The 17,005-nt window shown below is 38.3% G+C and overlaps 2 protein-coding genes across 2 annotated transcripts in view; one reads left to right on the plus strand and one right to left on the minus strand.

Moving 5' to 3' along the window:
• Positions 1 to 3,721, plus strand: part of LOC146617456 (plasminogen-like) — an 18,382-nt gene extending 14,661 nt beyond the window's left edge. Inside the window, exons 17-19 of the mRNA XM_085373446.1 lie at positions 1,156 to 1,262; positions 2,047 to 2,192; positions 3,344 to 3,721. Coding sequence (XP_085229572.1) covers positions 1,156 to 1,262; positions 2,047 to 2,192; positions 3,344 to 3,505 — 415 coding nt within the window. The 3' untranslated portion in view covers positions 3,506 to 3,721. The remainder of the gene's footprint in view (positions 1 to 1,155; positions 1,263 to 2,046; positions 2,193 to 3,343) is intronic.
• Positions 3,706 to 16,400, minus strand: LOC146617457 (solute carrier family 22 member 2-like). Its single transcript, XM_085373447.1, has 12 exons — positions 15,976 to 16,400; positions 10,830 to 10,877; positions 10,570 to 10,673; positions 9,133 to 9,287; positions 8,725 to 8,893; positions 7,288 to 7,402; positions 6,903 to 7,003; positions 6,609 to 6,823; positions 6,411 to 6,519; positions 6,219 to 6,331; positions 4,140 to 4,239; positions 3,706 to 3,825 (listed from the first exon to the last, which is right to left on the minus strand). Exons 1-12 carry the CDS (start codon positions 16,324 to 16,326, stop codon positions 3,735 to 3,737), a joined length of 1,671 nt encoding a protein of 556 aa, XP_085229573.1. The 5' UTR covers positions 16,327 to 16,400; the 3' UTR covers positions 3,706 to 3,734.
• Between the last annotated feature and the right edge of the window lie 605 nt (positions 16,401 to 17,005).

Genomic DNA, 17,005 nt, shown 5'->3' on the forward strand with positions numbered 1-17,005 from the left:
ACTGACATTAGATTACACACAGGTGCACTCTATTTAGTCATTAGCATACATCAGGCAATGTCTATGGGCAACTGACTGCACTCAGACCAAAGGGGGCTGAATAATTACGCACACCCCACTTTGCAGTTATTTATTTGTAAAAAAATGTTTGGAATCATGTAAGATATTCGTTCCACTTGTCACGTGTACACCACTTTGTGTTGGTCTTTCATGTGGAATTCCAATAAGATTGATTCATGTTTGTGGCTGTAATGTGACAAAATGTGGAAAAAGGTCAAGGGGGCCGAATACTTTTGAAAGCCACTTTATATATATACATTTTATATATATACATATTTTCTTCTTTGTGTATTGTTTTCTTTACTTTTGCAACTTAGTGGACCTGCTACCCATTCCCAGTTTGGAATGGGAACTGTGGGTCTCTGTATCTTCTCCTTCTCTTCATACTTTGGAGATATCCCATCACTGGCTGCTTTATTTTTTGGATTTGCACAGAATTCGTGCAATTTTGTATGTAGGACCACATTGCCCATTCACTTGGAAGCTCAGGTGGTTGGACAGCCTTCCCAGGGTAGACTTCAAAGCTGTGAATGCCGTCTAATATTGTTGTGACTTAGAAGAGGGCCAAATCTTGTCTCACCACCCATATCCTCTGTGGCTTGGCAGCTGTTGTCCCTGAAATAGAGAAAATATTTGATGGTCTCTCACTGCGCAAGAGGCATCACATCAGCAACATGTGAAATGTGTACAAATCTTTGCACAAATACATGAAATAAAATTTAATTACACATAAACACACTGTCAGCAAAGTCTTCCTCAAGAGTACCCCTTATAGCACAACATTGTGCTGAGGCAATGAAAAGAAAAAGTGGATTTCTATGTACGCAAAATTTTAAAAACTTCATAAAATCTAGCAAAAACACTGTCTACATCTTTTACACTTACACGTGTTCATGTGTTTTTGATTTGCTCTTTATGTCACAGTAAATATTATAACTAGGACACTCTTACCTTTGTATGTCCACCATTTGGTCCTATTGCTATGTGTCAGAAAAGAATACCCCATCTTCATGCTTCATAGTGGCCCCCATATGTTATTGGACTGAAATTTGATGCTTCTCAATGTATGAATATATGTTGTGTGTGCGTTTTTAGGCCTGTGCTAATAAACGACAAAGTACAGCCTGCTTGTCTGCCAGAAAAGGACTACATAGTGCCCAGTGGAACAGAGTGTTATGTTACTGGATGGGGAGAGACTCAAGGTAGGTCACATTTATGTGTGCTATTGTTGTTATTTGTGAGAATTATCTGAATTCCTCGTCAATTTGTATAAATTTGTATAAATAAATACATAAATACAATGCAAAGTGTCTGGTTAAGTTGTTTAAACCAATTTTGATCACATATTTTTGCTTACTAACTCACAATGCATTATAGATAATAAACTTAAAAAACTAATTTACAAGCTTTAGAAATTCAGCACTGAGCAGATTAATATGAAATACAATCAGGTCTTGTTTTGTAAAATCCTCTGCAAGATGTAATGAAAGCTTTTCACCACAAAGTGGCACTGTTTAATCAGAGCGTTTTTACTTAGCCCAACCAGCACTTTAATCTTCTGATTGAAATAATTGTGTACTCCTACCTTACAGGACAACTTATAAACAATTCTTCTATGTTTAGTTTTAAAAATAAGTTTGTGATCTTTTAACTATACCCCACATCATTATTATGTACAAATGTTGAGTAAACTCTGGCTTGAATGGTGCTGATACTGTATGTCGCTTTGAAATACAATGCACAGGTGCCTTGGACATAACATTGTAGCTGTTTAATCATTTATAGAATGTTTTCCACTTTGTTCAAACAAAGTAGCTTTTTTAAGACAAAAATTACCTTTAAGGAGACATAAAGACCAGTGCAATAGAACCAACATACAAGAAGTTGATAATAGTATTTTTTTTTTTTATGCAAACAACAGCCACTGGTTTAAACATGTCTTATCATAATGACAAGGAGGATAACCGCTGAGAATTGTGTCTGCAGGTACGGGAGGTGACGGCACCCTTAAGGAAGCTGGTTTCCCTGTGATTGAGAATAGGGTCTGCAATCGCCCAGCATACCTGAACGGCAGAGTCAAAGATCATGAGATGTGTGCTGGAAATATCGAAGGAGGAACAGACAGCTGCCAGGTACAATTTTTTTTAAAATATGTTTACAGTAGAACAGTTCACCATACATGAGAAAAGATTTCATAAAGTTAGAGTACTTTGGATTTAGAAGTTCTTTCAACAATCAACTATTAAACTCACAACACATTAAAAGTCATTCTAAAATATTAGAAAATTGCAGACTGATAAATTAAAGCTACCAAAATCAAATCAAATCAAATCAAACATTCAAACCAGGAAAAATTTGATTTTACAAACATGTTAAAGTTTTTTGAGTCCTCTGTTATCACACACACAAAAAAAAATCTAATCAACACTAGACAGATGTTTGAACTTCTTTTATCTGTTATGCATGTAAATTTTCCATATTAACAGTAAATATTTAGATGGTTATTTAGATTATTTAAATCGAGATATAAAGAACTGTGCTGACAATGATTACCTGATGGTTGTTTTAGTAACTGGAATATTGACTAAACATTTCTCTGATACTTGTTTGAATTAAACCTCCACTTATTTGTAGCATTGATTAAACATGGAAAAAGTGACCCAATTTTAAAATTATATTAACATGAATGTGTTTTATGGCACACTCATGTTATCAGTGATCTTTAGTTCTGGGGTGTCAAACATAAGGCACGGGGGCCAGGATAGTCCTGAAGAAGACTCAAACCCAACCCACTGGACAATGATAGAAAATGTGAACGAGTGTATCAATTCTGAACTTCTGTAATTTAATAAGACTGCTCACCCCCATTGCCATTCATAGTACACCAACATAATTTACTAACAGGAACAAGTAAATAAGAGGAAATTTCCTGTTTTGGGGTCTAGAGTAAATTCTGTAATTTTACTAATTTATTATTTTTTTATTTTTTTATTTTGTTTTATTGTCTGGCCTGCCTAAAAGGTAAAAGGACTCAAGTCAAATGTGTTAAATAAATCTTAGTATCCCACTTTTTCAATGTATATAGTCAACAACAAATACAGTAGATGTGCTATTTCCAATGCCTTAATTAGTCTTCTGTTATATTTTTTAAATGAGCCACTGGCCAAACAATTCCTCTGTTTCTTCTCTGTTAGTTTTGCCAGCAGTTAACCTCAATGGCATCAAAAGCAGCTGTGAATTGAACAGTAAAATATATGTATATGTGTGTGTTTTCTCCTTGTAGGGTGACAGCGGTGGTCCTCTAGTGTGTTATTCGCAAAACAGGTTTGTCTTGCAGGGTGTCACATCCTGGGGTCTGGGCTGTGCTAATGCCATGAAACCTGGCGTCTACGCTCGAGTGTCTAAGTTTGTGGACTGGATAGATAGAACCATCAAAACCAACTAAACTGCAATGTGGTTATTGAGGATCTTAACATATGTACACTGTTCTGCTCTGATATTACAAGCACTGCTGACTGATGTGGATACACTATAAACAGCGCATGTTACTGGTTTAAAAAAAGAAGGACAATGAACAATGAATGAAATTTGGAAAAACAATACTTAAATGAAACAAGGAAATTATACAAATATTAAAAACGTACTTCCTTGTGTTTGGGTGAAATAAAATGTAATCATTCAGTAGTTGTTTCCCTGTTTTTCATCTGATCTTCAGACTTCAGAAGATTCTTCATTTGATGATTTTCTTCGTGGCTCCGCTTTTTCCTGAGAGAGAGAAAACATTTTGACACTACACCCACAAATAATGCATAGTAAATGTCTATTGAGATAAGTTTCCTTATCAGTTACAATGAAACTTTAGTACAGACTTTCTTTGAATTTTACGTAAGTTTTACAAAAAGAAGTAATGAAAAACAAATGCTAATTGTAATATGAACTCAGAAGAAGGATTACTTTACTCATTAATATAACAAGTTATACACAGTGCTCTTCATATGGACCTCTGGACTAATACTTTAGCTGTACTCAGTAAACGGGATTCTGAATGTGTTATGACTGAAAAAACTGGGACATTTTACCAATTAGGGAACTCAATATCATCAATGGTTTCAGGGAGAGGTACTCCTTTGGTTTCAGGAAGTAACAGCACCAAACCTCCAGCTATGATTGCCACAGCGCCTGTACCAAAACAAGATGCAGATGATGTCAGTGTAATTGCAAAATTATTTTAATTATTTCCTACAAAAAAAGCTAAAGACTTTTCAATTTCAGATATTGTTCTGTTTTTTAAATTTAGTGTGTCATAATCACACTTAGGCTAGTAAAAATATATATTTCTGACTCAAATTGTTGTTGATTAAAAACTAAATAAAAAGCTTTTAACAAATAAAATATCGAATGAATAAACAATTATCACTTTTTAAAACACTCATGAGCTCCTACAAAAGCATTAAAGGAACTGGTATCAGTATAAAACATTCTCTGAGCATTAGCTAAAAATATTGCATTTAATGAATTACTTGAATTATTCACTCCAAAGAATAGTTACACAGGCAGTTAGTAACATTGTATTATACTGTGTGGATGGCTCAAACTCTGGACAGTGGACTCTATAAAATGAACTGAAACTTGTAATTTAACAGATTACTTCCTTTGAATAACCTATAAGATGTTAAATTCTAGTTTACTGCTTCAGGAAACATCCTGAAGTTGTTGTCGAAAAAATACTGGCTAAAGTCGGGTGACAAAAAAGGACCATTCACAGTCAGCAGCCAGTACAACCATTACTCAAACCTGCAAGAACATTATTCTATAACTGATGTAATTCAACAACACTGTGAGTGCCAAAATATTTTTTGTAATTTCTTTGTAGTTTTACATAAGTAAAAATTCACATTAAGTGATGAAGGGGTTTTACAGCAGCAGTAGACTTTTTTAAAAAAGTTTTAAATGTTTTTAAGGACAAATATGGCAAATCGAAACATAGTGATGCTATATTACTACTTACTACTTTATTCCATAAATAGTGTCACTGCTTTGTGAAATTATATCTGATCCATTTGTTTTTCCTTGTTAGGATCTGTTATTAAGAGTACATTATTAACATTTTATGGATGTTTTTGAAAAGGTAAATCTATGAACTTGATTTGTTACCTTTTAAAACCCAGTTACTAGTTTTATAAAAAAAAAAAAAAGTAATAGTTGCTATTTATTTTTATTATATTAAATATGGATAAAATATATAATATGTTATTAATTAATTACAATGAACAAAACTACTTTTCTGCCATTTTAAGCCTAACTATTACATTACATGCATGTTTGAATATATCATTAGGTAATTGTGTAGCTTTTATCCATGTAAATGTGTTTTATTTATCACATACATTCTACAGAAGAAATCCTATACAGCCCATACGGAAAATCTCTGACATATTTCCCCCAAATCTTAATTTTAAAATTTTTTATCAGTATTTTTCTGGCAACCCATCAGCAAAGTAATATTATGCTTTCAGGGGTTTTGTTTGTTTGGTTTTGTTTTGATTTGAGGGAGAGGGACGTTCTTATAAATATAATAAATAACAAACAGCTGAATCTTTATCTAAAATTGGAAAACTCAAGAGATGAAATCCAGACTAAACCTGCTTGTTCAGCTGCATCTGTACTCTTTAATTCTAGTAAAATCTATGTGATTTGGTGAGAGTAAACACCTTTAAAGCAAATGTCAAAATAGATACATTTCTCTAACATTAGTTCATCCATCCATCCATTCGCTTCCGCTTATCCTTTTCAGGGTCACGGGGGGTGCTGGAGCCTATCCCAGCTGTCTTAGGGCGAGAGGCGGCGTACACCCTGGACAGGTCGCCAGTCTGTCGCAGGGCCAACACACAGGGACAGACAACCATTTGCACTCACATTCACTCGCACATTCACATTAGTTGAGCTATGTACATAAAATACAGAATATTTTTTGTACGTATTTTGTCTGTAGATTCATCCTTTTCCAAAATATATTAGTGGCAATGTAGAGCACAGTCCTTAACATTCTTAAGAATTCAGCCTGAGAAGACATAAATATGAGGTTTTGCACCTTTCATCTAGTATTTAACGTTTTTTTTTTTCATATACATGCTTACTGGTAAACATTATAAACCCACCAAAGATGATGAGTGGCAGTTCCAGCCAGATAGCAGCCAGTCTGTACAGCAGGAATGAGGACACAATGCCTCCAACATCACACAGAGTAGAACAAACAGACACTGCCAGGTTCCTGTATTCAGTCAAAATGATGGAGAGATAAACACAATTTCCTGGTTATAACTTCAGCAGGTTATAATTAGTTTCCTCACCTGACAAATGTGGGGTAGAGCTCTGTGTTAACAAACACCACCATCTCAAAGGCCATGGTGATCCCCAACCGACCGATACAGGCAACCGCTGTCTTTAACCAGAACAAGCCTGAGATACACACAGGAAGTCAATAACCAATGGGTACCAGGGTGGTGACCATGTCTGTGTTTTCTGTACAGTCTATGCATAAAACTCACTGTCAGGAATGAAAGCAGCAATGAAGCACGAAGCTCCAGCTACGATATTCGCAGTGGCGAATGGGAGACGCCGGCCAATACGTTCAATGGTGAAGAGGATAAGGAAGGCGGCAGGAAATTCCACCAAGCCAGAAATGAGAAAGTCAATGTAGACGTTTCCTCCTGCTATCCCCAAGCGCATGACGAGGCCTTGATAAACCACAGCACTGGTGAACCTGTGCACAACAAACACAGAGGTTCAGCATCAACTGCATGTAGGCAAAAAAAACGTGTGTGATTTCAGGCAAGTCTCACCAGTTGAACATGAGGATGAAGGTGTGCTTTCTCATGTTTGGAGTTCTGATTAGGTCCAGCAAAGAGGCAGAGGTAGACTCACCTTCACCATCAGTCAGTGACTGGGAAATAAAAACATGGAAATGTGAGATTAAAGCAGGATTAAAAAGTGTCATAAAATAATGGTAGAAATAAGGAGTTAATAGGTCTTAATGTTTCCTGTTAGTGGAAATGAAATGTTAGAGAATAGTTTTGGTGATTTTCTTTATCTTTGTCAACAAATTCCATTAAATACTAAAATCAGCAGTAAACTGCTAAACATATTTGGTGAATATATTGTTCCTTTAGTCATTGCTATCTATAAACTCTTAAATTGTTCTGTAAGTGAACTATTTAATCGGCCTACCTCCGTATTCTTGAACAGTGTCCTGTGGTTCTCTCTGGCCACAGCTTCAGTGATCTTCAAAGCTTTGGAGGAACGGTTCTGAGAGATGAGCCACCTCGGAGACTCTGGGATAAACCTGAGAAACAAAGAAGTGTCTAAAGGTGCAAGTCTGTAGATAAAAATCTTAACTGAAAAGATTTATACATTATTTAGGAGATGAGGAGCTTTTTAACTCCCTGGAAAGTGACTATGGTAAATATGCAAGGTGAAAATGGTTATTATTATGGAACAAGTAATTAAACCAGCATATTAAGCTCATAGCTCTTTTGCACATAAATCTATTTAATACTTAAATTTTTTTGTCTCCATGTATTTATTCATGATATTTTTATTTTATCTATTTGTACATGTTAACCGGCATCTGCGTGTGGACAGCAGAGAAAGAATTTCATTGTACAGAGAGAAGCTTTTTCTTTGCACACATGACAATAAACACTTTGAATCTTGACTCTGAAACCACAGCAGGAGAGGAAGAAGTACTACATCTCCGTCCACCTTGCTGACTTCCATAACCTTACTTCTTGCTTTACTATTTAAAGGCCAGAGTGCTTCCTGCATCAGCACAGAACAAAAGCAATGAGATACATCATATATAAACCATAGTCCCAAAGATAATGGGCAGTTTTTGTTTTCCTTTTACTATAATAAATTTAGTGGGAAAATCTATTTTGATCTAAAAGGGAAGCACCATCTCATGCTAGAAGTACTGTAAGTCTTGTTTCCTGATCCAAACTCACATACCACTTTATTACGTAACCTGCATATATGCCTATTTGTGCAATTATCCAAACAACTTGCAGTAGTGCACAAAATCCTTGATTAGTATCCAATTGATTAGTATCCAAATGTGTGTGCAAGGAAAGCCAAAAACAGGTTTGAGGGTCTTTTCGAGACAGAGGCGAGGCTGCCATCTCGCGCCATCGGCCCCTCTGGCCAATGGGCAATATTGATAACACTATTATGTGAAAAAATGACATAGAGTGTTGGACATTTCTGAACAAGTACAGATCTAAAATTTTACATAAGAGTGATGAAAAAGTGACTAGTAGTTCATTTCAAGTGAGCATTTTTTTCTGGATGATCACGCCATGTGGACTGTCATGTCCACATGGCGTGATTGGTAGTCCAATGCCTTGCCCCCGACTCCCTAACCCTTACTGTGATGCAATGATTGCCTCAGAGATCAGGCGATCAGCATGCTGAACACTGGAATATTCATATATACATATATATATATATGAAGGTGACGCACTGTCATAAATGCCACTGGTCATTTATGAGCGCAAAGGCAGGCACAGACAGATGTCTGTTTTTGTTTGACATTGTCATGTGTACACGATGACAATGTCAAACAACATTGAGATTTTTTTTTTCTTTTTTGTTTGTTTGGTTTTTTACCAGTAATAACACACGAAGAGCACGTAGGGCACAGTGAAGGTGACCTGGAGCCAGCGCCAGTCTGTGATAAAGTAGGCGAGCAAAGGAAGGATGAGGAGACCCACACTGAAGAACATCTGGTACAAGATACCCACTGTTCTCCTGTACTTCACACCAACAATCTCTGTGACTAACAGAGGGACAGGAATGGTATTAAAAGTAAGACAATTTTGTTAGAAACAAAACAATGTGAGATGCAAAAATAACACAAGTATATAAATTCCACAAATGTAAGAAAATTCTTGCATTATTCACCTAAAAATAATTTGAAAATGTATGATCAAAAGTTAGGCCGTGTCATTTCTACACAGTTAGCTATGAAAATGCCTCAGAGAAAAAATCTGTTTCAGAAAACATGGAGATGATTACGCAGCACATATGAGGTCATCCAGCCTCCTTTGACACTGAAGCCAAGGATGGTCCTGAACACAAGGATGGAGATGTAGTTTGGCGCTATAGCCACTGCGATTCCTGCTACTGCATTCAAAATGTTGGACACCAAGAAACTGATCTGCCTGCCAAACCTGCAGAGTGAAATGGAAAATACATCAGGTGGGGATTTGTTGAATGAATATTATTTTGAAAATAATATATTCACTCCAGGACACGTCAGAGCCACAAGTCTAGCCACAAGAGGCCTGCAGGAGTGTGCCTATTCATACCACACAAACATGCCTTCATGTGTTTCAGGGGTGTTATAGTTATATTTTTCTATAAAACACAGTTGTAATTATACAGGGTGGGCCATTTATATGGATACACCGTAATAACATGGGAGTGGTTACTGATATTAAAGTCCTGTTTGTGGCACATTAGTATATGTGAGGGGGCAAACTCCTCAAGATGGGTGGTGACCATGGTGGCCATTTAGAAGTCGGCCATCTTGGATACAACTTTTGTTTTTTCAATAGGAAGAGGGCCATGTGACACATCAAACTTATTGGTAATGTCACAAGAAAAACAATGGTGTGCTTGGTTTCAACGTAACTTTATTCTTTCATGAGTTATTTACAAGTTTCTGACCACTTATAAAATGTGTTCAATGTGCTGCCCATTGTGTTGGATTGTCAATGCAACCCTCTTCTCCCACTTTTTACACACTGATAGCAACACCGCAGGAGAAATGCCAGCACAGGCATCAAGTGTCCGTAGTTTCAGGTGCTGCACATCTCGTATCTTCACACCATAGACAATTGCCTTCAGATGACACCAAAGATAAAAGTCTAAGGGGGTCAGATCGGGAGACCTTGGGGGCCATTCAACTGGCCCATGACAACCAATCCACTTTCCAGGAAACTGTTCATCTAGGAATGCTCGGACCTGGCACCCATAATGTGGTGGTGCACCATCCTGCTGGAAAAGGGTGTCTTGCATTGAAATCTGCTGCAATGACCCGGTTACTGCGTTCACCAGATATCAACACAATTTCAATCCGCTCCTCACGTGTTAACCTCGACATGTCAATGGCTGTGAACAAAGAGAAACTTGTAAATAACTCATGAAAGAATAAAGTTACGTTAAAACCAAGCACACCGTTGTTTTTCTTGTGACATTACCAATACGTTTGATGTGTCACATGGCCCTCTTCCTATTGAAAAAACAAAAGTTGTATCCAAGATGACCGACTTCTAAATGGCCACCATGGTCACCACCCATCTTGAGGAGTTTGCCCCCTCACATATACTAATGTGCCACAAACAGGACTTAAGTATCACCAACCATTCCCATTTTGTATCCATATAAATGGCCCACCCTGTATATGTTACCTGGCCAGCACAGTAAACTTGATGGTTGTTGGAGCCTCACCTGTCAGCAAAGTATCCAAAAGCGAAACTGCCAACCAAGAAGCCCACATTGAGAGTAGACTGGAACATGTCCACCAACCATCCATCTGAACACACCAGATTGAACTGAAAAAGGAACAAAGACATTTTTTCATGTCTATATGAAAACTTCCAATTTCACTTACATACCTGCACAGTTTAGTCAATTAATACAGAGAAATTTTAGGGAATTCTCTTAAATCTAAATCAACTTTGTTAAGTTTACGCAAACTGTCTTCTCACCTCTGTGACGAAGGATTTCCTGCCTTCATACTGATACTCCCAGCTTTCCTGAAAGACAAAAAAAGTAAACATTTAATCCAATACGGACAGTTTAAACACTTCACACAAAGCTTTTCAGTTGTCTTTTGCTCAAAGAAGTCCTGCCATTAATTAATTCTTCGATCTTAAATATGATCAACCTATCTCTAATGATCGGCTATGTACCACAGGCCTTCAAGCTAGCTGTAGTTAAACCTTTACTCAAAAAGCCATCTCTAGACCCAGCAGTCTTAGCTAATTATAGGCCAATCTCCAACCTTCCTTTCATATCAAAAATCCTTGAAAGAGTAGTTGTCAAACAGCTAACAGATCATCTGCAGAGGAATGGTTTATTTGAAGAGTTTCAATCAGGTTTCAGAGCTCATCACAGCACAGAAACAGCTTTAGTGAAGGTTACAAATGATCTTCTTATGGCCTCTGACAGTGGACTCATCTCTGTGCTTGTCCTGCTAGACCTTAGTGCAGCATTCGATACTGTCGACCATAATATCCTATTAGAGCGATTAGAACATGCTGTAGGTATTACAGGTACTGCACTGCAGTGGTTTGTATCATATCTATCTAATAGACTCCAGTTTGTTCATGTAAATGGAGAGTCCTCTTCACACACTGAGGTTAATTATGGAGTTCCACAGGGTTCAGTGCTAGGACCAATTCTGTTTACATTATACATGCTTCCCTTAGGCAGTATCATTAGAAGACATAGCATACATTTTCACTGCTATGCCGATGACACCCAGCTCTATCTGTCCATGAAGCCAGATAACACACACCAATTAGTTAAACTGCAGGAATGTCTTAAAGACATAAAGACCTGGATGGCCGCTAACTTTCTGCTTCTTAATTCAGATAAAACTGAGGTTATTGTACTCGGCCCTGAAAAGCCTAGAAATATGGTATCTAACCAGATTCTTACTCTGGATGGCATTACCTTGGCCTCCAGTAACACTGTGAGGAACCTTGGAGTCATTTTTGACCAGGACATGTCCTTCAATGCACATATTAAACAAATATGTAAGACTGCGTTCTTCCATTTGCGCAACATCTCTAAAATTAGAAATATCCTGTCTCAGAGTGACGCTGAAAAACTAGTTCATGCATTTATTACTTCCAGGCTGGACTACTGTAATTCATTATTATCAGGATGTCCAAAAAACTCACTGAAAAGCCTTCAGCTAATCCAAAATGCTGCAGCAAGAGTCCTGACAGGGACTAGAAAGAGAGAGCATATTTCTCCTGTTTTGGCTTCCCTTCATTGGCTTCCTGTTAAATCCAGAATTGGATTAAAAATCCTGCTCCTCACATACAAGGTCTTGAATAATCAGGCCCCATCTTATCTCAATGACCTTGTAGTACCATATCACCCTATTAGAGCACTTCGCTCTCGCTCCGCAGGCCTACTTGTTGTTCCTAGAGTATTTAAAAGTAGAATGGGAGGCAGAGCCTTCAGTTTTCAGGCCCCTCTTCTGTGGAACCAGCTTCCAGTTTGGATTCAGGAGACAGACACTATCTCTACTTTTAAGATTAGGCTTAAAACTTTCCTTTTTGCTAAAGCATATAGTTAGGGCTGGACCAGGTGACCCTGAATCCTCCCTTAGTTATGCTGCAATAGACGTAGGCTGCCGGGGATTCCCATGATGCATTGAGTTTTTCCTTTCCAGTCACCTTTCTCATTCACTTTGTATTAACAGACCTCTCTGCATTGAATCATATCTGTTATTAATCTCTGTCTCTCTTCCACAGCATGTCTTTTATCCTGTCTTCCTTCTCTCACCCCAACCGGTCGCAGCAGATGGCCGCTCCTCCCTGAGCCTGGTTCTGCCGGAGGTTTCTTCCTGTTAAAAGGGAGTTTTTCCTTCCCACTGTTGCCAAAGTGCTTGCTCATAGGGGGTCAAATGATTGTTGGGTTTTTCTCTGTATCTATGAAGCGCCTTGAGGCGACTTATGTTGTGATTTGGCGCTATATAAATAAAATTGAATTGAATTGAATTGAATTGTTTTTCGGACATTTGTCTTCCCCAATGGGAACAGGCTCCAACTAACAAGTAACTCTGTAAACTGTAAGGTTTCGCACTTTTAGAAGCCTTGTGTTGCTTACAACACAGTGTCTTACCTTTTTCTTGTTGATCCGTACTGAATACAGTGAGGCAAAAAAGTATTTAGTCAGCCACCAATTGTACAAGTTCTCCCACTTAAAAAGATGAGAGAGGTCTGTAATTTTCATCATAGGTATATTTCAAATATGAGAGACAAAATCCAGAAAATCACATTGTCTGATTTTTAAAAAATTTATTTGCAAATTATGGTGGAAAATAAGTATTTGGTCAATAACAAAAGGTCATCTCAATACTTTTTAATATACCCTTTGTTGGTAATGAAAGAGGTCAAATGTTTTCTGTAAGTCTTCACAAGATTTTCAGACACTGTTGCTGGTATTTTGTCCCATGCCTCCATGCAGATCTCCTCTAGAGCAGTGATGTTTTGGGGATGTCGCTGGGCAACACAGACTTTCAACTCCCTCCTGTCACGGCTGGGCAGCAGTCGTGTGGTGAATTGAGAAAAGGATCCAAAATGCAGGCACTGGCTGGGGTGCGAGTGAGTGTTTATTTACAGAGGTGATAAGGTGACAAAAACAGGAAGAGCAGAGCGGGGAGTAAACAAACCTAAACTGGGGAAAACTAAAGAACTAAACTTAAACCAAACACGCACGGGAGGAGGAACAAAATGCACAAAGAAAGATGGCAGAGAGACGCAGAATGAACACCGGGTTACACAGAGTAATGCAGACAGACATGGCGTTAGACAGACAACGCAACAGAGAGCACAGGAAAACACAGGGCTTAAATACACAGGGAGTAATCAGGGAATGGGCCACAGGAGGGAGACACAGCTGGGAGCAATTAGGCTAACGAGACAGGGGAGCGGTAAAACTGAACACACTGACATGAGACATGAACTTTCAGAATAAAACAGGAAACTAAGAGACACAGAGAACCAGACAGGACACTGAACTTGACAGGCAGACTCATGAGCAGACACAATAACACCATGGACAGACAGAGAGAACACAGGCAGGCATGAAACAAAAACACTAACACATAGCAAACCTAAACAAAAGACAAAACAGAATAACCGAGAACAAAGAATAATATAAAGAAACACAAAACACCGAGTCCTCAGACTCAGGACCATGACACCTCCAAAGATTTTCTATGAGTTAAGGTCTGGAGACTGGTTAGGCCACTGCAGAACCTTGAAATGCTTCTTACGAAACCACTTTTTCGTTACTCGGGCGCTGTGTTTGGGATCATTGTCATGCTGAAAGACCCAGGCACGCATCATCTGGAATGCTCTTGCCTCCTTGGGAGGTTTTCAGTCAAAACCTCATGAAACATGGCCCCATTCATTGTTTTGTTTACATGTTTCAGTCTTCCTGGTCCCTTTGGAGAAAAACAGCCCCAAAGCATGATGTTTCCACCCCCTGCTTCACAGTAGGTATGGTGTTCTTTGGGTGAAACTCAGCATTCTTTCTCCTCCAGACATGACAAGTAGAGTTTTTACCAAAAAGTTCAATTTTGGTTTCATCTGACCATATAACAATCTCCCAATCCTCTTCTGGATCATCCAAATGCTCTCTAACAAACTTCAGACGGGACATTTACTGGCTTAAGCAGAGGGACACGTCTGGCACTACAGGATTTGATTGATTTCTTCACACTAAGCTGCTTACCTTTTGCAGATTCAGTCTTCCCAGCCTGGTGCAGGTCTACAATTTTGTTTCTGGTGTCCTTTGACAGCTATTTGGTCTTGGCAATAGTGGAGTTTGGAGTGAGTCTTTTATGCTGATAAGTTCATACAGGTAACGAGTGGAGGGCAGAGGAACCACTTACAGAAGAAGTTACAGGTCTGTAAGAGCCAGAAATCTTGCTTGTTTGTAGGTGACCAAATACTTATTTTCCACCATAATTTGCAAATAAATTATTTAAAAATTAGACAATGTGATTTTCCGTTTTTTTCATCATTTTGTCTCTCATAGTTGAGGTACACCTATGATAAAAATTACAGGCCTCTCTCATCTTTTTAAGTGGTAGAACTTGCACAATTGGTGGCTGACTAAATACTTTTTTGCCCCAGTGTATATGGACAAGGAAAATTGTTTTCTTTGGTTGTATTCTTAATAACTTATTATCTACCCATTATTAAACATTGCCAACTCAGGTGCTACTGAGTAGAATGAATTAAAATATATGAAGATTAACAGAAAGCAAGAGATATTCATTCATACTCATAGTGGCATTTTGGAGCCAGCCTCAAGTGTCCATTAGAGGAACTTTAGTATTTGGCACTTTGTTTTCTTCATGGATGACTTTTCTTCAGTCACCAGTGGCTGAAAACTAAAAGAAGTGCACTGGGGGTAGAGTAGGCCCTGAGCACAGAACAAGCAAGAACAATGTGTAGAATCTAAAACCATAGTAAATGTCTGTTGCGCTGATTCAAATTATTTTAACGCAGTGCTCAGGGAGATATCTGGTCTCTGACTCATCCGCAGAAGGAAAGCGACGAGTCCTAACATCCAGTCAGTCTCATAAGTAAAAATAGTGTAAACTATCTTCAGCCACAAGGGGTTCTACAACAGATGGTCTGTCCCCCACAGAGTCGTATTATCAACATCATGGAGTCTGTGTGGGACTGATTACATCAAAAGCGGCTGAGAGAGCAAAACACAGAACAGCTCTGTGAATTTCTCTAACATGCTGGAACAATCTACCAACCAAAAAACTGTACCTTGAACACTTTATCTTGTGTAAAAGTAGTTAAAGGCTGTTTTGTTTTGTTTTGTTTTGGGGTTTTTTGGCCTTTCCATAACGTCACTGATGAACAAAAACATTAAAAAAAACATTTTCAGTCTTCTTTTTGTTTCTACTACCTATAACAGCACTGAATCCATTATTTAATGCTCAAGACTGACATTATTAAACTATAAAACTATAGTTAAATTATAAAACATCACCCATTTATCTACGTAAACTGTGCATATGAAACTATACATGAAACTATATGAAAATTATACATAAACACTGTGAAAAACAGTCATATAGGAACTGACCTTGCATGCTGTAAGTGGGACTCCACTCAGGTCCAGTTCCTGTGTGTCACAGGTCAGCTCTGTGGCATTCCAGTCCACCTCATACTGCTCGCAGGTGCTGTGCTGCACCAGTCCAGAGTTATTGACCAGAGGCACCGTCAGTCTGCGACTGTCTGTCAGGTTCCAGCCGCATGCATGCCTCCTCTCCACCACTGCAGGGTCCCGACACCAATGATCAGGGGTGAAACCCTGGAATACGATGCCGACGTATACCCCTGCAAAGGGCAACGACAAGAGGCAGAGCAGGGCAAAGATTCGCCTCTGACAGCGGCCAAATGACCCGGCTTCTTCCAAGAGGTCATCAAAGGTCATCCTTACTGTCGCAAAGTTTAAGAAATCAAGTCAAATCTTGTTCTGTTCAGCAAACCATGGATCAGTGCAAACTATCAGAGTCCCTTCAGGGGTGCTTGGACCTCGTGCACCTCACACTGGTCGATCCACAAGTCCAAAGGGGCCAGATGAAACACAGCTGGGTAACAGCGTGTTACTGTTTAATAAAGTCAAACACAGGAAGAAAGCAGGATTATGCAATCATTAAATGTATGTCTTCTTAAGGAATGCTTGAATGGCCTTAGCTTCAATATTTATGCACGATCATCACATCACATGACACGGATGGTCAGCTGTCTTTTATTTTTCTAAGAAAATGGTGTGACGTGTATTAACTACACAATAAAAATGACTGTGTTTGAATCACTCTGCCTCCATCCACTGTATTCCTGGAATTTGTAAAAAAAAAAAAAAAATGTATATATAGAACAGTGTTACATTAAACAGTACATATTTATTTTCTCGTATTAACCGAAATCAAAGAAGTTTATAGAATTTAGAGAAAAATTAACTTGATTAAAAGAAGTTGAGCAAATCAGAGAAATCTCTGTCTGGCCTTCTTCACCTTGGAGCAGCTGCTCTGTGCCCGACTCTGTGTTTAGGCCCAGGGACCGTGGATAAATACACAGACATGTTTGTGGATATTGTTGTAAGTGCATTT

The sequence above is a fragment of the Diplotaxodon limnothrissa genome, linkage group LG15 (genome assembly GCF_057381915.1).
Source record: "Diplotaxodon limnothrissa isolate DT_005_m linkage group LG15, D_limnothrissa_male_GT1.1, whole genome shotgun sequence".
NCBI classification, from domain to species: domain Eukaryota; kingdom Metazoa; phylum Chordata; class Actinopteri; order Cichliformes; family Cichlidae; genus Diplotaxodon; species Diplotaxodon limnothrissa.